The sequence below is a fragment of the Myxocyprinus asiaticus genome, chromosome 34, assembly GCF_019703515.2.
Source record: "Myxocyprinus asiaticus isolate MX2 ecotype Aquarium Trade chromosome 34, UBuf_Myxa_2, whole genome shotgun sequence".
NCBI lineage: Eukaryota > Metazoa > Chordata > Actinopteri > Cypriniformes > Catostomidae > Myxocyprinus > Myxocyprinus asiaticus.
In genome coordinates this window covers 38,451,092-38,477,820 of record NC_059377.1, presented here as the reverse complement: position 1 = coordinate 38,477,820, position 26,729 = coordinate 38,451,092, and the positions used below count along the sequence as shown (strand labels likewise).

General features: G+C 36.2%; 1 protein-coding gene across 3 annotated transcripts; it reads right to left on the bottom strand.

Moving 5' to 3' along the window:
• Positions 1 to 26,729, bottom strand: LOC127424795 (F-box/LRR-repeat protein 20-like). 3 transcript variants are annotated; one of them, XR_007894528.1, is made up of 16 exons: positions 26,491 to 26,729; positions 19,855 to 19,916; positions 19,607 to 19,661; positions 17,630 to 17,704; positions 17,421 to 17,515; positions 16,845 to 16,913; positions 16,647 to 16,742; positions 16,423 to 16,549; positions 14,718 to 14,792; positions 14,444 to 14,574; positions 14,267 to 14,327; positions 13,711 to 13,755; positions 9,864 to 9,920; positions 9,463 to 9,675; positions 5,399 to 5,874; positions 1 to 388 (listed from the first exon to the last, which is right to left on the bottom strand). XR_007894528.1 is itself a non-coding variant. In XM_051670209.1 (15 exons), the coding sequence occupies exons 1-15, from the start codon at positions 26,530 to 26,532 to the stop codon at positions 5,767 to 5,769; spliced, it is 1,311 nt and encodes a 436-aa protein (XP_051526169.1). In that variant the 5' UTR covers positions 26,533 to 26,729; the 3' UTR covers positions 1,473 to 5,766. The 3 variants fall into 3 exon arrangements, 1 of the variants encoding a protein (XP_051526169.1); XR_007894527.1 differs by having other exon boundaries at positions 2 to 388; positions 5,425 to 5,874; XM_051670209.1 differs by lacking the exon at positions 1 to 388 and having other exon boundaries at positions 1,473 to 5,874.

Genomic DNA, 26,729 nt, shown 5'->3' with positions numbered 1-26,729 from the left:
CCCAACTACACCGGTTTACTGTTTAAAAGCTTTGAGGGACAAACTTTAGTACAGAAACAATAACAGAAAAGAAAAATCACACTGCTCTTAATAATATATAGTTATATATTTATTCATACTGCCATATTCATTTATATTGGTTAATTGTATTAAAAAAAAAAAGAAAAAAAAAAAAAGTACAATAATTAAAATAAGTACAGTCTTTGTGTTGGTTTTAATCCCCAAGGACCAAATCTAACAGAGTTCATGTCCACAGCGCCCTGATCTCTCATTTTTACAGTCTCGCACACTCGAACTGTGACCCCAGATCGCAAATGCGTTTGAGTATCCTGAAATCAGATCTGACCCCAAAACTTCCACAAGTCACTGATAACAAGTGCACATATAACTATGTTGATTGACAAGTGGGGGGGTATGTGTGTTTGTATGAGAGAATGACAAACATGGAAAGAGAAACAGAGAGAGAGACATAATTAGTCATAAGCAATGTCATAAAACCCAACAATGGATTCTTAAAGGGATAGTTCACCCAAAAATAAAAAATTAATTTACTCACCCTCATGTCATTCAGAACCCGTATCTCTTTCTACTGACAGCCTCCATCACCATTCACGTTTATTGCATCTTTTTTTCCAAACAATGAAAGTGAATGGTAACATTCCACCAACACCTCATACAGTTATACAGGTTTGGAACAACATGAAGGTGAGTAAATGACAACATAATTCACTTTTGGGTGAACAAATCTTTTAAAAGGTGACAAAAATTAAACATTGTGACTATGACTATGAACTGATGACAATGTTTCTTGGCCTCTTTAATATAATCAGTTACTTCCTAGAAAGGCTTGTCCATTGTAATATAAAGACTAGGGCTGAATCAATTCTAGATTCAAGGTGTGATACCAACTTGGTTAGGTTTAAGTAAGGGGTTAGACGTTATGGTTAGGTTTTGGTTTGGGGTTTAAACTTAGGAAAAAATCGTAATTACATGGTTTGTTTGTTTTTGTACAAGCCAACTCGTACGATTGGTTACATTTTCGCCATCTCCTACTAGTTATTACAACTTGTCATGAAACTAGGTTGTTTGAAACTGCTCTCTATGACTAAATGATCAGGCAAATTGTGAGATACACTGAAAAAAAAAAAAGCTGAAACTTAAATATGCACAAATGTATCTCAGGTGTGACATTAAAGACTAAGCGCCTGTAAACAACATACAAACAGACAAGAATGATCTGTGTCAAACAAACACGCACACTTCTGAAATTGATTGTGTTAGGGTCAGAAACACTTGAGTGGACAAACCTATCTCTGATTGCAAACTGAGTATGCATTTTATGTGCTGTGTACAAATCCAGAAACAAATAATGAGCCTGACAGAACATCACCAAAAATAGACAAAGAGCACCTGATGACATCTACATACTCATACTAACTATAGGCAATAAGTATATGAAAACATATGGAAAAGATAGTTCAAAATACGACTTTATTTTGATTGCATATGATTTTGATCAGCTGAAATACTTTCTTCTAAAAAGTGTGAAAGAAAATACCTTTAAAACTGGCAGTCAATTAGTAACCCCAGATCTTTTGTATTGTCACAGTTGTCTAAAGCATGTGGTTATTAAGTGTAAGTACTTGAGTACTGGTGCAACTGAATATAAATTAATGTAAAAGTGACTTACTGTATTTGCAATGTCTCTTCATCAAGTACACAATATGGCCAAAAGTATGTGGACAACCCCTTCTAATTTACAGGTTTGGCAACAACATATCGTGGCATTCAAAAGAATTCTGTGCTACCAACACTGAGTTAAAATTTGTTCTAACAGAAATAACTGAACATGCAAAACCCAAAGGAATACTCCAGGTTCAATACAAGTTAACCTCAATCGACAGCATTTGTGGCATAATGTTGATTACTACAAAATATTATTTCAAATCATCCCTCCTTTTCTTTATAAAAAAGCAAAAATCAAGGTTACAGTGTGGCACTTTAGCCAGTTTAGCTTAACTTGTATTGAACCTGGAGTATTCCTTTAATTAAAACAGGGTGCTTACACAAGTTTGACCATACAGTGTAACACACAAATACATTTTTTATGCCATAAAAAGGGCATAAATAGGCCACCACTTCGCCTCCAAGCCCTACTGAAATATGCTACTTTATTGCAACTTAGTTGCGAACAGATAACAGATGTTCATTTCAATAAAGTCATTACCAAATGCTTACCTACAGAAATTCATAAAACAAGAGACACAAACATTTTCACAAGTGGCCTCGTATGGTCACCGACTCAAAATAAAGAGGAAACGAAAATGACCACAAAGATGACGAAAACAAATAAAAATGAACCAAAAGAAATAATTTAAAAACAAGAAGTTTGGATTGTTTTCATAAATCCAAGAGCCAGCCCATAGTTTATGAAGTACATTTATTTACGTTTATTAGGTCATAAAGTAGGGTGATGTCAGGAAAAGTGGGCCACTTTTTGGTAAATCTCCTACAACAGCATTAAAACGCCTCTGCGCATTTTTCCAGACTGCTCTTTGATGGTTAATTCAGGTCTCTTCTATTTTATGTTCAACATATGTAACAAAATAAACAACTGTTTAAGCAATTTAAATGTCAAAAGTCCCCCTCCGTCTCATCGTTGCCGTGTTCAGGTAAAGTGGGCCATGCACTCAGCTAAAATGGGCCAGTGAATCCGTACAGCAAAACCATCCATGTAAACAACAAAACATGCTCTTTTTAATTAATTTACAATTATTTCTGATTTAATTAACAGCATTGTATTACAAGAAATGTATTATGAAATTTCAAATAAATGTGTTAAAATGTGTTTTGTGGGGGTGGTTGAGATGGGGGATATTAAGGTGGATATGTAGGTTTTGCAATAAGGTACTGTATAAATAATATATAAATACCTTATTCTACATTACAATATATAACATTAACAAGGACATAACTTTAAAAGGCAACATCCCTTACTAAAACTCACTAAACTTATTGTTACCATTCTGTGTGAAGCTACTAATGTGTGTGTCTGTGGACTTGTGACCCAGAAAACTGTATTGTTCTGTAATAACTTTATATAGTAATAAAGTAATTTCTTTTCAATTGTAATTGCATGTGTAAATGCATTTTTTACTCCTAACAGTTGTATTAAAATGGGTGTTTGTGAGTGTGTGTGAGGTAGGTATATGTATTTGGGCACATTAAAGGATACTGCATTCAAACAATGCTTATATAACACATCCAATCTTGAATTTGAATTGTTTTAATATTATTTGAGTAGTTTTAATGAAATTAACCATCAAAATATCAATCTTAGATGTGGCACTTGTTTGTTAAGGAACCTTAACAAACTCAGACTGATGAAATCAGTTAAAACATGTCAAGTACCATTACTACAACTGTTTAAAATAGTTTGCAGTGATGATATTGAATCTTAAAGAACTAACACTCCAACCTTATCTGGCCCATTTGACCTGATGGCCCACTTTAGCTGACATCACCCTACTTACATGCTACTGTAACAGTTGACTGGTTAGCTTGCATTGCTTTTAAGGATGCAGAACAATCTGTTGGGATGAAGATCGTGAAAACAAACGCTCCTAAAACACATTACGACTCTCTTTATGTTATAACCCACATACAAATTTTCATACACGTTGCGGTGGAACTGTAATCTCCCTTTAACTGCTGTATGATGCATCTTTTGCAAAAAGTGATTTACAGCGCCTACTGTGCACCGTTGCCCATTGATTCTTATGTGCTTGACCGAAGTGCATGTGTACATTTCATGAAAATCACAGAAATGTCCAGGTTATATTTCACGCAAAAATCTAATTATATATATATATGTATGTGTGTGTGTGTGTACTGTATATATTATATTAACTTATATTATATATGTTAAAAAAGGTATATATTGCATGTAAGAAAATGAAGCCTATTTTTAGGACTATTAAGATTTTGCCCCAAATTATTTTGTTATTTTTTTTTAATATATATTTTTGTAATATTCTCATTACCATAATTCGTCCTGACAATTTGCTTGTTTTTATTTTCTTGCAAAAATAAAATTAAGCCTATTTTAGGACTAATAATTTTTTGGCCCAAATTATTATTTTTAAATATTTCTTTTTTTTAATATATATATATATATATATTCTCAATAACAAAGCATACTAACAAATTTTTTTCTTGCATAAAGAAAATTAAGCCTTTTTTAGAACTATTAAGATTTTTGGCCCAAATTATTATTATTATTTACATCATTTAATTTAGTTAATAACATAAATGCAGTACACCTAGCATTTGGATGATGTACTTTACAATTAAAAAACATTATTTTTTTATTATTTTTTTTGCAATACAGTAATGGGAACTATATTTTTATGTCAAAATGCAAAATTAATTGTATTGTCCTAAAAATAGGCATTATTTTCTTTATGCAAAATATAATTTCTTTTGATTTCAGGGTGAAATATGAATCAACGGCATGTTCTTGACAGTTTCTCCTGCATAATGATGAAATAGTAACACATTTCTTGGGTCACACAGACATGGAGACTGAACCTGCAATCTTTGTCTTAGTAGCCTAGATCCGGAACCACACATTTACCCCCACGTCTCCACTGGCCAACTGTAGCCCTAACCTCTTCCAAAGAGACTTCCAGATAATAAAAAAAAAAAAAAAATAAAATAAACTTGGAAGAGTATCATGCTTTAAAAATATTCAGTCTCTGCTCTAAGTTCAACAAAGCCACTGAGAGTGAAGCAAAGAGAGAGAAAGAGAGAGTCTTTGTGTATGCAAGAAATGTTTGTACACTACCAGTAAAAGGTCTGGACACACTTGACTCTTTTCAAGTTTCTCATGAATTTACAAATGAGTTTACTTTTCATCTAAAGGCTTAGACTTAAATGCTTGAAGTCAGTTTTGAAGACATATATAAAGTAAATGAATTTCCTTACAAAACTAAAATGGAAAAAAATCAACTTTTTGAAATGGATGAGTTGGAGCAGATAGTGAAGGAAAAGCAGCCAGCAAGTGTCCAGCACACATGGGAACTCATTCAATACTATTTTAAGAAGCTCAAATATAAAATAGCATTTTATGTTTACAGATATTTTGGTCACTACATAACTTCCATACTTCCATTTGTGTTATTCCATTGTTTTGATGACTTGACCATTATTCTAAAATGTGGAAAAGTGTAATAATAAAGAATGACTTGGTGTCCAAACTTTTGACTGGTAGTGTATGTGTGTCCATACTTATCCAAAGTTGGGTTCCTTGGGGGCTGACAGGTTAAAGATCACTGTTACTGTATATTTGTGTATGGGCATATAAGATCAGTGGCATGATCTTCCAAGACCTGTTTACCTTATGACATTGTCTTCTGGTTTTACCTTGATCTTGAATCCAATTTTGATGTTCTATCCAATAACAGGGAGGCCACAACGTCCTTTTGCGTGGCTATAATATTCATAAAGACCCCATGCTCCGTTCCTCAAATTGTTTTCAATGAACAAAGTAGCACAATCCCCAACATTGTCCACTTTAATTACCCTATCAGAGTCTCGTATAAAGCCATTGAAGGGGCTGTAGTGTTGATTAAAGCTCATGAGAGGGTGTAGAGAATGACAGTACGTGTCTCTCCGTCCCTCCCAGCAGATCTGACCGGGGACCACCAACATGTGCTCTAGGTAGATCGGGGGGTGAGAGGTCAAGATGCGCAGTCTTTTTTTACATCATAGAAGGATGCAGCAGCGACAGAATCTCTGGCGGCTCCCGCCTACCGATGGAGGCGGAGTCACGGGTGCAAAGTAGGCGTGAACTTTAATGTTGGGTAAGTGAGTCTACAGAGAAAGACAGAAAAAAAAAGAATTTTTGCACAAAGAACACTCTTTTGCAGGACTTTTGGTTATTCAGGACGTTAGAACCTTACATTATGTGCTTAAGGGGAAGTTCGTTTGTACCGATTACTTTCCTGCCTACTTATGAAAAACTAAATACTACCATAACTAAAGATGTAAATACTTGAATATCATCTTAGCATTACAGTAATTCTGTGAAGTGTAAACAAAACAACCAAATTTTCCATGGCAAGTACAAGTGATAGAGGCCAATTAATCTGATAATATTTGGCCATTCTGAGATCAGCTTGGTCAATTAAAAGAAGTGTTGGCTCCCCCTTCTGTCAATTTCTAAAATCTACAGACAGCTTAAACAATGGATAAACATATTCTGTTTTCAAATATTTTTTGGTGAATTTTGAGTAAATATTATGTAAAATCAAAATGCATGCAATTGCAGCAATTTTGTGTCCATTTGTGCACTTCTGATTGTATATATCATAATCAGCATTATATTTGCTATCAACAAACCTAGATAATCACTAAATATGCTCCAAAAAAGTGTAGTGCAAATTCTCCCTTCAGATACATTTGTGTCTTTAGTATATTTTATATAAAATTATGAGTTGAATTGAATCAAATTGTGACAATTTTAGATAAATGATGCACCATATTGTTTAGTAAGGAATCGTAATTACATTGAATTGTAAGATCAAATATTTACATCCCTGATCTATCTATCCTAATATCTAACCCACGTTTTAAAGCATTTTTAGACCATATAAAGCACTGCAAATTAAACCTATTATGTGATTTTTGGGGGGGTAATAACCTTTTAAAAATGGTTTCATGTACTTAATTCTGATTCAATTTTCTCTTGTATAATTTTGACATTTAAATGATTGAGTTAGAATTCTTAAATATCATAATAATAATACATTTTATTTATGAAGCACCTTTCCAAAAGCTCAAGGTCGATTTACAATCAGTGTACATTCAACTATAGCAAGAAATTACAAGGGTCAAAAAACAAAAAAACAAACACACTTTCAGCAACCAGAAATAGAATGATAGTACTGTGAGAAAAGATGAGTTTTAAGCTGAGATTTGAAGATAGAGATGGAGGAAAATGTTGCGGAGGCTAATCCACATTTTTGGTGCAATTACACTGAAGGATCTGCCAACAGATTCTAGAGGCAAAATCTGGGGATAGAGAGCAGTCTGAAGTCAGAAGAACGAAGAGAATGTGCTGGTGTGTATGGATGTATCAGATCAGGTAAACAGAGAGGTGCAAGATCATGTAGAACTTTGAAAGTTAAGAGGAGCATTTTGAACTGAATATGACATGAGACAGGCAACCTGTGAAGACTGAACAAAATGGGAAAGATATGTGCAGACCGCTTGGTGATTGTGAGGACCATAGCTGCAGAGTTTTGGATATACTGCAATCTGGCAATGCTTTTACTTGGTAGGCCGATGAAGAGGCAGTTACAGTAGACAAGACTTGATGTTAGGCATGAACGAGTGTTTTAACATCCTTTGAACTAAGCATGGGTCAAAGTCGAATAATGTTGCGTAGATGGAAAAATGCAGTTTTGGTGATCGATCTGATATGAGCTTCAAAAGTGAGAGATGGCTCAAAAGTGATATATATAGTGGTATAAATGTGTGTCGTCAGCGTAGCAGTGATAAAAGACCATGACGATGGATGATTTGACCAAGAGGGAGCATGTAAATAATGAACCGAAGAGGACCCAGAACAGGACCCTGGGGGACACCCTGAGTGAGAGGAGCAGTAGGGGATTTGTATGTCTTCATGGAGATATAATATTGTCTATTAGTGAAGAAGATAACCAGGACAGAGCTGTGCCAGTGATACCAATATCTGAGAGTCAAATGAGGAGAGTGTTGTGGCAGATAGAGTCAAAAGCAGAGCTCAAATCAAGGAGGATCAGAACACTAAAGAACCCAGAGTCAGCAGAGATGTGAAGATCATTAACAACCTTCAGGAAAGCTGTTTCAGTACTGTGAAATAGACGAAAGCCAGGTCAAAAAGGGTCATAAAGATTATTGGCTGCTAGATATGATTGTAACTGGGAAGCTACAACTACTCCAAGAGTTTAGAGATGAAAAGCAGGTTAGAAACTGGATGATAACTGAGGAGGGTAAATGGATCCAAGCTGTTTATTTTAAGGACTGGTGTGACTGCAGCAGTTTGAGATCAGTAGGAACAATGGCAGAAGCAAGTGATGTGTTTATCAGACGTGAAATTGGAGCAAAAATGACAGACAGACAGTGATTAAGAAGAAGGGAGGGACAGGGTCAAGCCAACAGGAAGAGGAGTTGGATTGTAAAATTAAATCACTGACTGAAGATAGACTAGTGGGGGTAAAGTAGGAGAGATAGTGGATAGGGTGTTCAGGTAAGTTTGAAGGTGAGTTTCTGGTGTTTTTCGCAAAAAAGGTTTGGTAAATGGAATTAATGTTATTTTGAAAGAAATGAAGAAAATAGCAACAAGAGTTCACCAGAGCCTGAAACTTCTTGAGCTTGTGGGAGAATTAGCTTGTTGACGGTGGTAAAGAGAGTTTTAGGTCTACAGCTTGCATTATTTATGATTGCAGAAAAATTCACTGAACGTGCTGCATTAAGAGCAGCTCTATATTTAAGCAGGTGTTCAGAAACTACTAAAGAGTGAAATATCAGTATTGTATAAAGTACCTAATTGTCATACTTAATTAAGAGAAAAGAAACATTTATGGAAATCGACTATAAGTACCTCATGAGAAAAATGCTAAAAATACTAAGATAAAATATGAAAGTTACTTATATTAAGTAAATGGCATAAGTAATGGCAAATCTTGTCATTGTTAACTCATAAACATGGTATCTTGGTTAAATGTAAATGTAAACTACATTTTATTCACTTACAAACTTATAAATAATACATATAAATAGTTCTCTATGTAAGGCACATAACTTGAAAATTCTAAAATAAATAAAATATTTCACAGTGTTATTAATGTTTAAAAACAAAAATGTATCAAATTAATTTATAGCCAAAAAGGAAAATTAAAACTTCCATGAACAGTCTCCCTTAATATTCCCGAGTGGAGACGCAACATACGCTGTTCGGGCTTCCGGATGATTTTGATTTGGGATTGCGAATCGATTTTCAAAACGAATCATTTAGATCGCTTTTTGAACCAATTTGTCTGATTCAAAAGAATCTAATTGAACGATTCATTACATTTAGACATCACTATTACGAGCCGCATGCAGTTTACTTTTTTTTTTTTTTTGCTTTGTTCATTTGCATAAGTAACTAAAGGGTCTGGAGAAATGTATTGGAGAAAAATTATTAATTTTCTCTAAAATATACTGAAGTAAAAGTCATCAGAAATTGTTATGCTCATACAAATGTACTTAAGTACAGTAAGGGAGTGTTTGTACCACTGTTAAGTATATTGCCACCAACAAATCCGTCAAACTAAACTTTCATTATTTATTTTTGCAATTAGAAAACATAGAATAAACTAGAAAACACTGCTAATACATCCACCTTGTCTCTGGGTTTATGCAAAAACGACTCACCCTCAAGCGTTTAATACCAGCGCGTGTGATCTGTTGACAGTCGTAGAGCTCGATGCGGTCCAGGCTGTGACATGTTTTCAGATGTTCTAATGACGCGTCTGTGATGAGTGGGCAATTATCCAGCTCAATCACCTCCAGTCGGTCATGAGCACATGGTCCACTACCCAGCTGCCTGATGCCATCATCAGTGATCAACTCACAGTGAGACAGACTCTAAAATACATCAAACAAAAAAGATTTATTTTGCATCCATAACTAACAGAAAAGGGGATGTGACCTTGACCTCTGACATTTTGTAAACAATTAGTATGTTTTCCAACTGGTCAAATGAAACTGTTTTTAAAAATGTAAGAAATGTACAATGTAAATGTATATCATACTCTTTGTTTTGTAATCCTTACCAGAACCTGTAGTCGAGGGCAGTTTATAGATAACTGGATGAGAGTTCCATCTGTAATCTACAGAGAAAGTGATGGATTATTTTGAGTAAGATTCTACAGAGGAAGTGAAGCACCACATAAATAAGAATAACATTCAATTTAAGGGTTCAAAGTGAACATATATATTTGTCCTAGTTGCATAATTAAATTATAAGGTGTTAAGAGGCTATACTACTACTGCTATGATATTAAATTGCTGTAATTTTTTGAAGTTGGAAGCATTTTTACTTATATATATATATATATATAGTTGAAGTCAGAAGTTTACATACACTTAGGTTAAAGTCATTAAAACAAATTTTTTAACCACTACACAGATTTCATATTAGCAAACTATAGTTTTTGCAAGTCGTTTTGTTTACAGACTGATTGTTTCACTTTTAATTGACTATATCACAATTCCAGTGGGTCAGAAGTTTACATTCATTAAGTTAACTGTGACTTTAAGCAGCTTGGAAAATTCCAGAAAATGATGTCAAACCTTTAGGCAATTAGCTTCTGATAGTCTAATTGGAGTCAATTGGAGGTGTACCTGTGGATGTATTTTAGGGCCTTCCTTCAAGTTCAGTGCCACTTTGCTTGACATCATGGGAAAATCAAAAGAAATCAGCCAAGACCTCAGAAAAAATTATGGACCTCCACAAGTCTGGTTCATCCTTGGGAGCAATTTCCAAATGCCTGAAGATACCACGTTCATCTGTACAAACAGTAGTACGCAAGTATGAACACCATGGGACCACGCAGCCATCATACCGCTCAGGAAGGAGATGCATTCTGTCTCCTAGAGATGAATGTAGTTTGGTGCGAAAAGTGCAAATCAATCCCAGAACAACTGCAAAAGACCTTGTGAAGATGCTGGAGGAAACAGGTAGACAAGTCTGCTCCAAAACCGGCATAAAAAAGCCAGACTACAGTTTGCATGTGCACATTGGGACAAAGATCTTACTTTTTGGAGAAATGTCCTCTGGTCTGATGAAACAAAAATTGAACTGTTTGGCCATCACCCTTCGGCTTGCAAGGGTGAGGCTTGCAAGCCGAAGAACATCATCCCAACCGTGAAGCATGGTGGTGGCAGCATCATGTTGTGAGGGTGCTTTGCTGCAGGAGGGACTGGTGCACTTCATAAAATAGATGCCATCATGAGGAAGAAAAATTATGTGGATATATTGAAGCAACTTCTCAAGACATTAGTCAGGAAGTTAAAGCTCAAAAATGGGTCTTCCAAACGGACAATGACCCCAAGCATCCCTCCAAAGTTGCGGCAAAATGGCTTAAGGACAACAAAGTCAAGGTATTGGAGTGGCCATAACAAAGCCCTGACCTCAATCTGATAGTGTGCGAGCAAGAAGGCTGTAAGGCTGGCACCGGAATGTCTACAACCAAGTCAAAGAACTCTGCGAGAATCAACGTCATAGAAATCTCACACAAAAGCTGAAATCTACACCTGAATATCACCACGTGTGATAAATTGCAAATCGCCTTTTGCTGAAATCTTCACCTGAATATCATCACAGTGTGATAAATTGCAAATCACCTTGCTGCCCCCCCTTCTCTCTCCCCCTTCAACAGCTCTGGACCAACACAAAGACATAAGATTTATATGTAAAAATATAACAAATACCATGAAAACAAAGAATGCAACTGTATGTGTTTGATATCATTTAAGAGGTCTCTGTGCGACTGGTATAATGGTCTCTTTCCCATGTTGATAAAACTAATGGTAACAAAGTTATAAGGTCTTTGCCAAATACTGCATAATTCTGGAGGTCTATCACCCTCCATGACCTACAATTGAAATGATCTCCTGTATGTTAACAAGGTTAAACCCCAGGAAGTCAAGAACCCATTCACCCCCAAATTCTCATTGTTCAAAGGATAATACCATTTGGTACACAATGTTTATTCTGTCTAGATATTTAAGGAAAGTTGGCAGGAAGCTCTGGGAATCTGTAAGCAGATCTCCCATGCTGTACCGCTGCATGTAGTTTTGTCAGGTATGTTTCTTTGACTTGTCTTTTATTTTTAGTAATGCTTGTTTATTCTGATCATGTGAAATTGGCTTTGATTTGAATTTCTGCAACAATGTTTTATATCCTACCTGACAAATAAATTGTTATTATTTGATTTATTCTGAATTCCTCTGAAATCATTACTGGAGCTTTAATATAGGAGGAAGCCATTTAAAGACTCTCAGTTTTAATTTAAACCACTAGGACAACCGGGTAGGAGAAAGCCATTTAAAGACTCTCAGTCACTGCTCACTGCCCGTCTTAGCAAGTTGTATGTACGTGACTAAGCGGCAATATCGTCTGGTTATGAGACAAGCCAAACCAGACGATATTAGTTAACCCTACAACCGCTGACTAAGAACGGAACTGGCTATCCATTTTCAGGAGGTTTATGTAATTTAATAACAGCCAGCGTAAGTCTCCAAAGATCGAAAGGACAATGAATAGAAGAGGATTTAGAGTAATCAATAACCTAAAAATGTTAAATTAAAAGAATGATCAGAAATTAATTAGAGCTTAAATATAAATTAGAGGTCAATTTAAAATTGGAGTCAGATAAAGTGAATAACGGAATCAAATGTGTGAATTAACAATAATTGCTTTACTTAGCGCTCAGAAAAGACAGAACAATGCAGAGACCTTCAAGGCAATTTATTGAAGTTCCACTCCGGAACGGATAGAAAATTATCCTCTTTTTTTTTACAAGGCCTACAAACCTGATTCAGTTACACCAGTTCTGTTTGGAGGATTGGGCCAAAATTCCAGCAACTTATTATGAGAAGCTTGTGGAAGGCTACCCAAAACGTTTGACCCAAGTTTAAGGCAATGCTACCAAATACTAACAAACTGTATGTAAACTTCTGACCCACCGGGAATATGATGAAAGAAATAAAAGCTGAAATAAATAATTTTCTCTACTATTATTCTGACATTTCACATTTTTAAAATAGTGATCCTAACTGACCTAAGACAGGGAATGTTTTCTACAATTAAATGTCAGGAATTGTGAAAAGAGTTTAAATGTATTTGGCTAAGGTGTATGTAAACTTCTGACTTCAACTGTAGATATATATACTGTATATATAATGATGCTTACTGCATGTGCCTTAACTGATAAACAACAACACATGAGGAAATATTACCAAGTAAACTACATCAATTTGTTTATTTCAGCAAAGACCACTAACTGCCAATCACCACATTTTTACAATTATTTAATCAATGTTTTTACTGACCCTCAGGTGGCGCTATATATCATTAACAAAACACCAGTGAATATACAGACAAATAATGATCATAGCTCAAATATATCATTACACAACATTGTTTTTATGATATGCAAAGGTATTTTTCGTTTGGTTTAAGTTTGTCTAAATTTGGTTTGAAAACTATTGAGAATTTTTCCTTAAGGCTAACAAAAAAGGTTAAAAGATTTTAGAAAAATATGAGTACTGTATTTAACTTTACTTTAGCATGAAAGTTGTGAATTAATGCTTTTGGTTTACTGACCTTCTCATCGTCACAAACCATGGTGCACATTATTATTATTATTATTATTTAATAACAAAATTAAATTAAATTGTGTTATTTATTTATTTTTAAATTATAAAATGCAAATATTTAAATGTATTTTTTTGTTTGTTTCATTTTATTTAGAAAAGATTACTCAATTAAATTTGATGCCATTATCTTGAAATTAAAATGCGTAAATCGTAAAATTATGTTTTTGGGTGCGAATGACCATAAATGCTGTGTTTTTACTCCAATATATGCCATAATGCCAACGCATTCCGACTTACCTGTACACACTCTTCCAAATCCATCTTTTCTAACTCATGACAATTCTGAAAAAAAAAATGAAAAAACAAGAGATGTTATAAATACATTTGATTTGTGGTGTAAGAAGCACTGGATGATCAGCACAGATGGAAGAATTTTCAGTTTATTAAATCTCAAATCATTGATCAAGTCAAATATGGCAACACATCAACAGAGGTTTAATGTTATTGTCGCTATAATTGATTTAGGCTTTGTATACATTTGAGAGTAAATAACTTAAATTTCACTCAGTTCATCATACAAAGTGAATATGAACATTGACTTGAAATATGATGCAAAAGTCGCATGAACTCCTTGTATGACACTTTAAATCATTAAAGTAAGTCACTATACACTGCTTTTGTATGTAAATCAGCGACTGCAACATTCTTTAAAAAAATCTCTTTTTGTATTCTGCAGAAGAAAGAAAGTCATATGGGTTTGGAACAACATGAGGGTGAGTAAATAATGACAATTTTCATTGTTGGGTGAACTATCCTTTTAAGCTGAGACGTGTTTGTTGGGACGTTTACACACCCGTGCTAATGAGGTGAAACCAACATCTGTAAGCTGAGAGCAGCGTGCCACCTCTAATATTCTGCATGTCAGAGAGAGAGATAGAGACAATCAATCAATTATCCAAGGTTTAAAAGAGGAAAAACATTTTCATTATTAGTGTTCAGGGGCTAACTTATGTATTTATGTAATATGTACCTGAGGCGGGGGCAGTTTTGGCCCAAGGCATTGAGAATAGCGTCTGTGATGTTTGCACAGCCGGACACACACAAAGACTGCAACCGATGGCCCCCGCGACAGATGGTTATAAGACCTTCATCTGTGATCTGCTACTCAATTCACACAGAGAGACATTCCAACATCAGATACACATCCATTGGAAATATTCAAACCCACCCCTGTGCACATTATAAAATGTGTCTTACTGTTTACATTAAACGTAAAAGTAAATGTGAGAGTGTTTGTGTCTTACTGAACACGTCTGCAAATTGAGTGTGACCAGCTCTGGACAATGTGCTCCAATATGCTTGAGCGCCTCATCTTCCAACTAAACACAGATAACATTAAAGAAAAATATATGATGTGTTATTTGACATTTACATTTAGTCATTTAGCAGACCAAAGCTTTTATTTTAAGCAACTTACTATGGAGCATATTTGAGGACAAGGCAGTAATTTTTATATAGTTTAGTGTTTCCTCACAATAGTTTGCATGCCCTCTCAATAAATTTTGCGTTCCCTTGCAATCGTTTGCATACCCTTGCAATATGTTTTGGGTGCCCTCTCAATAAATTACCATGGTTTTACTACAGTAACCATATTTTAACCATGATATTCATTGTGAAACCGTAGTGATAGTACAGGAAAACAAAAGCTATGGTTATAAAAATCATACTTTTGTGTTTATTATGGTTATACTATTACCATAGTACTGTAACCATAGTTTTTTTGTGGAAATTATGGTTTTACTATAGCAATATTTTAGTACCATGACTGTTGTAGGCTAACCATGTTTTTCTTTTTTTTTTTCCTCGCAGAAACCATGGTTTTACTATAGTAATACTCTAGTAACTATGAAAAGTAATTAAAAAAATTTTTGGTGGAAACCATGTTTTTAATGTAGTATACTGTATCCATATAGTAACCATGGTTTTATTACAGATTAGAACCATGGTATTTGTAGTAAAACCATAATAACCACAAAATTATTTTTATTACCAGTTTTCGTTTTCCTGTATTATCACGGTTTCACTATGCCATGGTAAATTTATTGCAAGGGAACGCAAAACTATTGCGAGTGCACGTAAAACTATTTCAGAAAAATAGAGGCCCTGCCCGCTAGGGAGCTCCGTAACTTACAAATGAGGAAAAGAACAATTTGTCATACAAAAGTCAAGAATATTGTTTTTATTACAAGCTTTCTCAAGCCTCCAATCTGATTGGCTGGCTTTAAAGCAGCCTAAATAGTTTAAATGATCAACCAAAAATGAGAATTCTGTCATTATTTACTCACTCTCATGTTGTTACAAACCCACATGCTATTTTTATTTTATATATTTTTTTTCAAATGAAACACAAAAATAGGAATTGGAAGAATCTTTAAGCAGCTATATCCATAAAATGACATTTTTTATGACTGCCTCCGTCGAACATCACAAAATGCACCATAGAGGTAGTCCACAGGACTTGTGTCCTATAAATCAAAGCCATACAATAGCATGCATGAATTACTTTTATAATGTTTTATGGTGTTTGTTTGTTTTTTATGTCCTTTTTGGAGCTTGACTGTGGTCACTATATACCATCGTTGTGTGGAAAAGAGCTGCGTGAAGATGAGTTAAAAATAACTTTTTATGTTCCACAGAAACAGTAACATCATTCGGGTTTGAAGCAACATGAGGGTGAGAAAACAAGGACAGAATTTTCATTTTTGGGTGAAATGTCCCTTTAAACAATTTCTGGTAGGCAGGGTGCACAGGATTTTATTCACCAGGAAACAATTAGTCACTTGATTTGACCAATTTTGTGATGTTTATGGCATGTTGACATGTCAATGAACCAGATTTTTTAAAAAAGTGACTGGTTGCTCATGTAGAACTGGTAATAAGTGCGGGTTTACAGCAAAACTAGGTAAAGTGAACAAGGCTGGAACATGTGAAAACAGGCTCTGAGATTACCTGTGTGCAGCCCTTGAGGAAAAGGCCTTTGAGTCCTGGACAACATCTCACAAGCGCTTGTATGCCGTCTTTGGTCACCTGATCACACCATGAGATGTTCAACTGTTCTAGTAAAGGACAGCCTTCACTAAAATCAAAGAGAGAGTGTTTAGCTCTAAGGGAGGCAGTCTGCTTAATAAACAAGTGTCTACCACCCCCCGCTATGTGTGTCTGTGCCCTCTGACCTCAGTGCTTTGAGAGACAGGTTGGTGATTGAGGTGCACGAGGCAAGATCCAAGTGCTTCAATTTGGGACAAAATTTACTCAAGCTGTTACATGTACTGCAAAATGACAGACAGAAATTCAATGCATCAACACAATACTTTCAAAACATCAAAAAGATGCTTTCACAAACATACTGTCACACACATGCGTACACTCACCTGTCAGTGATCTTGGTGCAACCATTGAGGCTGAGCAGCTCAATATTTCTGCAGTTTTGGGCAAATGTTCTGAGAGAGACAAAAACTAAATCAAATTAAACCACTTTAAAGGTAAATTGTATCATTTCTGTACAACTAAATGAAATTACAAAAATAACTAGATAGGTAATGCTTGTCAAGACAAACTTTGATGTTGGCTTGACAAAATCTTGTTGACTAAAACTAGTTTTAAAAGTTTGATGGTTATACAGACATTACAATAAGAATCATTCTGATTCTGATAAGACAAACAGTCAGCAAGTTAGCTAGCTAGATAGATAGTTAGACAAACAGTAAGATGGATGGATGGATGGATGGACAGTCAATAGATAGGTCGACAGACAGACAGACAGATAGATAAACAGTAAATAGATGGACACATAGATAGCTAGATAGCTAGATAAACAGTCAATAGATAGACAGACAGACAGATAGACGGATGGACAGACAGACGGACAGAAGTACAGACAGACAGATAGATCGTTTGTCAAGCCAACATAATGACTGTTTTCAAAAAGGTTTTGCAAACACTCTCACCTGAGTGCACTGTCTCCAACACCAAGGCATCCTCTGAGACTTAACTTCCTCAGGAAGCCACCACAACGTTTTGAGATGTTCTCCACCACACGGCCCTGTAAATGAATGGATTTTAAAGATTCCTGGCCCATTTTTGTACCAAGTAATTATTAAAATGCCTACAAGTCCTTGTGTTTTAATTGCTTGTGAACAAATTCTCCTTTCCCAACCTCAATGTCTCTCTGGAAGTCAAAGAGGTCAATACGCTGCCAGTTACTGCCATCCAGAGCTAACAGGTTCCATGACTGAGAAAAAGACAGGAAATCAAGTTCAGCCCAGCTCATTTCTATGGGCACCTCCATTACAAAAAGCTCACAACAATCAAACAAAAGAATACATTTTCAAGAAAACAAACACAAATAATATTGTAACTGCAAACACCAAAACTTGTGAACTGTTAACTGATACAAGGAAAATAGGACATCGCTACTTATCTCATAAACTCCCCTGAACGTGTTCACTGGAAGATTTTTAGTGAATAACGACTTAAATTTCAATCTTAACATAAAGCTGTTGTATGCCTTCAGAAGGACTGAAATCAGTGGCATTTTATTCGAGAAGACAAGGGGGAAAAAAATAATCAACAGTACATAAATTAAACATGTGAGCTCAAATAGTGTGTACAGCAGTCATTTATCTAAAGTAACACTGTCCAAAAGTGACACCATACAGATAAAGTTTCAGAGGGAGGAACTGTCACTTTAGCCTCCCTTGAGCTCACTGCGATCTCATTGAGTTTCTAAATCATGGTGCAAATAAAAGGGGGAAAAACACAAAATACAGCCGAAAAGTCACGTGAAGAGGCAATGCCTCCATGGCGCACTGATTCACTCAGTACAATGTCAATCAATCAATATGATAATGCCTGCCTCTCATGCTCACAGCAGGGCGCGCAGACCACTGGACGAACTGATGGAAGTGGATGGACTATTTGCAGAATAAACTGACGCAGACATCACCACTTTTGATCATGTCCAAATCAAAGTGAACTTAAAATGTCTTCAAACATTAAATGTTCTATGAGTGAGCCAGTTTTTAGTGAGCACTCTTTCTTAAAGATACAGCTCAGTGTCATCATGACACCTGTGGTGTTTACTGAGTCGGCGATTATTAATGATCCGAAAATAAGGGGACTATAAAAAAAATACTAGGCTTACAAATAAAAGATACATGAAATATGTTTGTTGCTGTATTGTTGTAGGTGTTATTATTGAAGCGATGTAAAAATAGTATTTAAAATAAAACACAAACTTCATAAGTCTTTGATTTGACTTGATTTAATATAGACTGTTAAACATACAAAAATATTATAGTATTGTATGCTTATTAATAGTGTAAGATAAAAGGCATTTCATGTGCCTTACCATGCAGAAATCTGATATATGGCCATGAACAAATATATAAAACTATATGGCCTCATGACCACGCTAGGTTCAGGTTAGGGCTAGTTAGGGTTAGGCAACTATCTTATCTAATTTTTGTTAGAGCGCTAATTCTAAGCGCAATTTTCGTGCTAGCACAAAGCGCAAGTGGGCATAGGAGTGTTTGCGCTATCTATGGGTGTATGCGCGCAAACTGGGGGTGTACTGTATGTTGACGAAGTGGCGCAAAGCGCAATTTGCTATTTTCCTGAGAAACAGATCACTGCGCTAAGACGTTTCAGAATCACGTCTGTTTTCAGCGCAAATTCAGTTCCTGCATGTGCAGTTTGAAGCAGGTGGTAATAAAGTTCATGTCCAAACTCTAAAAACAGTGATTGTAAATGAGATGGCTGGTGGAGTTCAGGGTGCCCACTTGTCTGTGTGGGCGCCTCGTACTGCCACCAGCAAGATGCCGCCTCCGGGCGGGTCTGCCCATGTCGCCCATTCCTAAATCTGCCACTGAATCAGAAATATACTGAAATAAACCACTTTTATGAGACTTCTGTGGTGCTTTTTATTATTTTGGAGCTTGACAGCCCCATTTCTTAAATCACTTTCATGATATGAAAAAGTGCCCTTTGTGTTCCACAGAAGAAATAACATCATACGGGTTAGGAACGACATGCGGGTGAGAAAATAATCACTGAATTTTTATTTTTGTGTGACATATACCATTAATGTGCCTCAAAATACCAGTCTGAAAGCATCATGACTAATTATACGTACTCGTGAGACTTGTGCACAGCGGCAAAGTGTTACTACATCCAGGAATGAGAAAATTCTGGGGGAAGAAAAGGACAACAATCAAAACATCTAATCATTCTTCTGTCTGTTAAAAAATTTGTCTATGCTACAAGAAAAGCAGAGATGAAAAGAAAAATGTAAAGAATGAATTGATTGATATCAAAGAGATTAAGATAAAGCGTAAGAAATCAGGCAGGAAAGGAAAGAAATGTGAAAGAGTTTACACCAACCGTAACAACAGCTCCTTTGGCAGCTTCTTGTTAATAACAGCTTCATCATTATTGGAGAACATCTGAGAACAGAGATATATGTCTATTTAGGATTGCAAGTTTAAATATCAATAACAATATTCTTAGATTTTTTTATATGCCTCCTTGTGGCTGGGATCGAAAAATTACACATATGCTGAAAATTGAATTTGCATCCCAAGTTCTGCTTTTTTGGAAGGTGGATTATTCTTCCGGTGGCAAAATGCTCAAAGGCATAACACTGACTCTACCATGTTTGACCGAGTGACCTGTGCTCTTGTAACGGGAGCCAGCTGGTAGGTAGCTGTGCAGTGTGTGTAAACCTCACTCCCCTTGCCTCAAGAGGCGCACTAGCGACTGACGCTAGGGGCTGTAGCCTTTAGCCTCTTCATTAGCATGTCTGCCTCCCTTGCTGGAGACCCCGGTTCGAATTCCGCTCGGAGTGGGTCGAGCAGGACCGGTTACAGTGGTGCCATGGCCCGGATGGGAGTGAGGTTTAGGGGGGTGAGTATAACAGGAGCCAGCTGGTACGTGCTGTACAGTGTGTGTAAACTTCACTCCCCTGGCCTCAAGAGGTGCACTAGCGAATGACGCTAGGGGCTATAGCCTTTAGCCTCCTTGTTAGCTTGTCCGCCTCCAATGCGTCCAATGGTTACACTCTTAGAGGAGTGTTGGCTTTGTGCCAAACATTCACCATGGACATGACACCTAAAACTCTCTTATTTTGCTCTCATCTAACCACAAAACTTTTTTTCCATGTGGTAACAAGAGATACAGATTGTCCTCCTAAATAATTCAGACAGAACCGGATGTTCCTTTTATTAGGAAGTGACTACTTCATATCCAAGAATAGTGGTGAACACATCAAATTGTTTATGCCAGTCCTACTTCTGTCTATTTGTCTGTAGAAACCACTGATTACATTTTATAACCCTGTTTTGGTCTGAACAAGAATTTGATACCAGCAATCTTTTGCTCACTAAGGTACTGGGACTGTCAAGCTCCAAAAATGACATAAACGCATCACAAAAGTACCATAAAAGTATTTCCTATGACTCATGTGCTATATTCCAAGTCTGTTGAAGGCACACAATAGCTTTTTGTGAGGAAAAGGCCAAAATTTAAGTTCTGAAAATTGTTATTCAATCGATGGCAGCTTGACATCAAACACTTAAAGTAGATCACTTCTATGGTACTTTTATACTGCTTTTTTTTTTTTTTTTACATTTTTGAGCTTGAGTGCCCCAGTATTCGACTCGTTTTTTTCACTTGATTGTAAGGAAATGAGCAGCCTAGACACTCGGCTAAACTTCTCCTTCATGTTCCAGAAAGAAACTCAAGTAGTTTTGGACAATACTGAGTAAACAATGACATAATTTTCTCTTTTTCTAAAACTATTCCACAATTGTTTGAGACTAGTTACTTTCAGGAAGTCTGTAAAACTGTTTCTACTTTTAAAGGGATAGTTCACCCAAAAATGAAAATTCTCTCATAATTTATTCACCCTCATGCCAACTAAGACTTTCTTGACTTACTTTCTTCTGCTGAACACAAACAAAGATTTTTAGAAGAATATCTCAGCTCTGTAGGTCCACACAATGCAAATAAATGGTGACCAAAACTTTGAAGCTCAAAAAAGCACATAAAGGCGGCATAAAATTGGTGATGGCGTAGTGGGCTAAAGCACATAACTGGTAATAACTGGTTCGATCCCCACAGCCATCACCATTGTGTCCATGAGCAAGGCACTTAACTCCAAGTTGCTCCAGGGGAACTGTCCCTGTAATAAGTGCACTGTAAGTCGCTTTGGATAAAAGCTTCTGCCAAATGCATAAATGAAATGAATGAAAATTAATCTACGTCTTCTAAAGCGATGTTATCTGTTTTGGGCGAGAACCGATCCAAAAAATAACTCCTTTTTCACTGTACATCTTGACAGCGGTCTCCTTGGCAATCATGATTTCAAGCATGATTACACTTCTAGCGCTCTGCCCATGAACAAAGCACTAGGAAGTGTAATCGAGCTTGAAATCATGATCGCCAAGAAGACTGCAGATGTCAAGATTTATGATGAAAAAGGAGTTACATTTTGGTCTGTTCTCACCCAAAACTGACTGGGTCACATGGAAGACACATGAAGTCGTTTGGATTATTTTATGCTAAATTTATGTGCTTTTTTGAGCTTCAAAGATGTGGTCACCATTTACTTGCATTGTATGGACCTACAAAGCAGAGATTTTCTTCTAAAAATCTTCATTTGTGTTCTGCAGAAGAAAGAAAGTCATACACATCTAGGATGGCATGAGCGTGAGTAAATGAGAGAATTTAAATTTTTGTGTAAATTATCCCTTTACAGTTCTAGGTTACTATGTCCAGAACAACAGGAGAGAAAAAAAATCAAATCATGTTGCTATTTTCCCAGTAGCCCCGTTCAACTTTTCTCATACTTATAAATTTAAAACCAAACTTGGTTTATATAATTCCAGCCTTGTAGGCCACCACTTTTCTTTTTTGCCTTTGAAACTTAAAAAAACACCAACTCAGCTGAGAGCAACAACCAAACAATGGTTTAGATAGTCCATAATAGCTGTAAGCTAACTAATTTCTGTTGTTCTTTTTTCTTTTCACCTCTCTATTCTCTATGGATCTATTTGTTTGTTTAAGGATAAGCCCTGTGCTGTCTGCAGACCGCTACCAACCAGGAATGATTAATTACTTATTTCCGGTTCACCCAAAAGACTCTATATCACTAGCTGGCTTTATTGTTATGTAATGAAATGTTTCTTATAATTGGTGTTTTATGGCTGAATCTCAGAAAGTCTGCGCGAACATGGCCGTGTCATATTTCACAATTAAATATTTCAATATAAAAAAAAACAAAGAAAATGAAGCATTTTTTGTATAATTAAGATTTTTTTTGCATTGTACAAAACATTTTCGACCAAATTTCTCATTACTTTAGGGTATTAAAAAACATTTTATGTACATTTTAAAGTATTTTTCAATTGTTTCATTGTATTTTTTTGTGCTGTCTTTCATGTATGCTGATATTGAACTTTTTAAAAAAAATTACATCAATACAAGATTTTCATTACAATATCGCATTAATGAGAATCTATTAAGAATCATACTTGAGAATAATGAAAATTACCATCAAACTCAAAAGTCAAACATCTGGATACATGTAAGTGTGAGTGTGTGGTGTCGACATAATTCCTTCATGACAGGCTTTGTAAATTCACCATACACTTCTATTCTTGGCAGTGGTTAGGTATGTCAAGAAAATTTGAATAGGACTGAGAATGTATCTGTTTATCCGGTTCAGTCTGTTCTGTTAGCTATTTGCAATGATAACTCATGCTGAAGGGATAGTTCACACAAAAATGTAAATTCTCTCATCATTTACTCACCCTCATGCCTTCCTAGATGTGTGTGACTTTATTTCTTCTGCTGAACACAAACAAAGATTTTTAGAAAGCTCTGTAGGTCCATATAATGCAAGTGAATGGTGGCCAGAAATTTGAAGGTCCAAAAAGCAAATAAAGGCAGCATAAAAGTAATCCATACGACTCCAGTGGTTTAATCCATGTCTTCAGAAGTGATATGGTAAGTGTTGGTGAAAAAAAACAGATCAATATTTAAGTCTTTTTTTTTTTTTTACTATAAAGTCTCCTCCCTGCCCAGTAGGTGGCGATATGCACAAAAATTGCAAATCATCAAAAACAGAAGAAGAATGTGAAAGTAAAGATTTATATTAAAAAAAGGACTTAAACATTGATCTGTTTCTCACCCACTCCTATCATATCACTTCTGAAGACATGGATTAAACCACTGGGGTCATATAGATTACTTTTATGCTGCTTTTGTGCTTTTTGGAGCTTTAAAGGGGTCATGAACTGAAAAATAAAAATGTCCTTGATCTTTTTACATATAAGAGGTCACTGTACTATAAAAACATCCTGTAAGTTTCAGAACTCTCTCATTAGTCTAAAAACAGCTTATATTAAAGCCAATCTGCCAAAACGACAGGATGTGGAATGTGCCACTTTATTACGTAATAGTGTGGCTAAACACTGGCTTTGCAGAAGAAGATCAACACCTGCTTCTACATCACTGCCTGTTTAGCCCCGCCCACCGATTCACGCATGTAATAGGTAAATAACGAGAGAGGCAAGCGCAGGTCTACGCAGAAACCAAATGATAAAGATGGCTCCGAAGACAACAAGACACTGCGCATTGCCAAGTTGTGGAAAAACACAGTCTTTGCATTGCCTTCCTTCTGATCCCAACATTAGGAAAGAGTGGATGAACTTTATTTTTAATGAAGTTCCAGACCGCGTCAGTAAGAACTTGGTCCTTTGTTCACTTCATTTTACCGTGGATTCGTTTACAAACAAGGCACAATTCGACGCAGGATTTTCAGAAAGATTGAAACTAAAATATGATGCTGTGCCGACTATATTGGATCCGACAGTAATGTCGCACTACACAAGTGTGAGTAACTGTTTTTATTACGTGGTCACTATTGCTTTGTCTGTTATTACAGATCGTTTGATATGTACTGAGTATTTATGCATTTTTAACCTAAATCACAGCAGCGTCCATCTATGAAGGATGTAGGATTTTTAAATATGCAAAACTGTTAGCCAATCATACCAGTGGGCGTTTACTTCCAAGTCTACAATCCACCATGCCTATTCAAACGGTGCGTTACGATGAACGGGGGCAAAACAGGACAGAAAATAGCCTATTACTTCTAAATTATGATGTTTTTTATGTAAAAATCTTGATAACATTATAAATGGACCTCAGAGAACAGTACAAAATAAAAAAAAGGCAGTTCATGACCCCTTTAAAGTTTTGGTCACCATTCACTCACACTGTATGGACCAACAGAGCTGAGATATTCTTCTAAAAATCTTTGTTTGTGTTCAGCAAAAGAAAGAAAGTCACACACATCTGGGATAGCATGAGGATGAGTAAATGATAAGAGAATTTTCATTTTCGGTGAACTATCCCTTTAATTCAGTTCTGCTGTCGCTTGAACATAATCCAGATAGTCACTATGTTCCTAAAAAAAGAAACAGGCCTTAGCTGTTACCAATGCAGTGCATGCTTTTTTAATACACTAAAAACACTGAGTACATTCACTCCATTGAAAATTCTGAGACAACAATTACAAAATTACAATGGTAACAATAGCTTCCACCAAAATACAATAGTTACAACAATTATAGTTACTACCATAAAACTGTAAGAAATTAATATGGGATCTTCTTTAAACTGTATAAGAAGCTTACAGAATCTGTTTCAGAAGTTGTGGTTAATATCAAGATAGCGCAGTTTTATTGCAGAAACAGTACTGGTAATTCAGATTAAACTGGCTACCATGGTAAAAGACCTGATTCACGCTAGCACCATCTTTAACGGGAATGACAACGAGGCTGTGAGGCATAGACTTACCATCTCTTCAATGGCAGGAACGGTATAAAACTGCTAGATCACATCTGATTTTCCACAACTCATGTTATCTGGAGTTCTTTGTATACTGAATGTCCTTGGACAGATATTTTATCAATGTTTTGTCCACGGAACGATCCAAAAACACTTTAAACTGCAGTACAGCCTAAGTCTATCCCTCACAGCCTCGTTGTCATTCCCATTAAAAATCAAGGATGGCACTAGCATGAATAAGGTCTATACTTTGTCCCTTGTAGGATAGACTTTTAGTTTATATTCAAACCAAACCTTTAAGCATAACAATAAACATGAACCCCAGCTGTTCGAGCATACACATCAGTGTCATCCTGTATTTCAAAACCTAATGTGCTGCCTATCTAGACAGCATCAGGTGCCCAAAAATGCTGCAACAGGCCTGTGGTGCCCCCCCAAAAATGCTAGCCCTCTAGCTCTAGGTAGGCAACTCACTTAGTTTTGAGACACCGCCACTGTAAACACAGTTTCAACTTGCACAAATACGGCTTGATCTTGCGTCTTAAAGAAGATAAACAAAGCAAATGTCAGCGTAAATAGGCCTAACTATTCTCTGTTGTGATGAACTGTGATGTGCTTGTGTTTTTTACGCGTAAAGGCCCGTGTTTGTACATCCAGCTTTTGTTTTGGCCGGCTGTTTTTCACTCCAGTCTGCGGGCCTACCACCATGATCCGTCTCAACTGCTCCTATAATCCCAGCTAACTCAGATCAATGTATAAAATCCCAAACAGGACGATTCTCGAAGCGTGGATCGGAGACGACTGTTGCTTCACGATAAATCATAAAGTAGCTTTTATGGCATTACATTCGCTCACTAGGCTTCTTTTTTTTTAGCTTGGCACTGTTGTGTGTATACAAACCGACACAAAGTAGACTTGGCAACAAAAAACACTGCGACAAAAGCAGCAAACTGTTGGATTACCAACTGAATTACGATGTTTTATAGATTGACAAGTGATCAGAACAACCGAACTCAAATGACTGCGGAAGCTCGGCCTCTTCTAATGCCACAACAGTTATAATCCTCCATTATTTAAAACGTTTAAGAATAAAAAGACGCAAGATATGCTGTGTAGATTATTTACATCGACATGTCAATGTAAAAATAAACAGGGGCTACTCGCCTCAAAGCGACTCCGAGAGACGCCGTTCACCTCCTTACCCATCCCGAACGGTGTAATAAACTCCACCGACTCGGTAAACCGGAGTGGAAAAAATGCGCGTCCGTTAAAAGGGCGAAAATGTGTCGGTGCCGCTGGTTTCCGTCGAGCTCATTCCGTGTTTTCGGTTTGTTTCATCGTGTATGCAGATGGTGAAGATGCAGAAGTAGCCCAGTGGTAGAACTATGAACAAATCAAGCTTA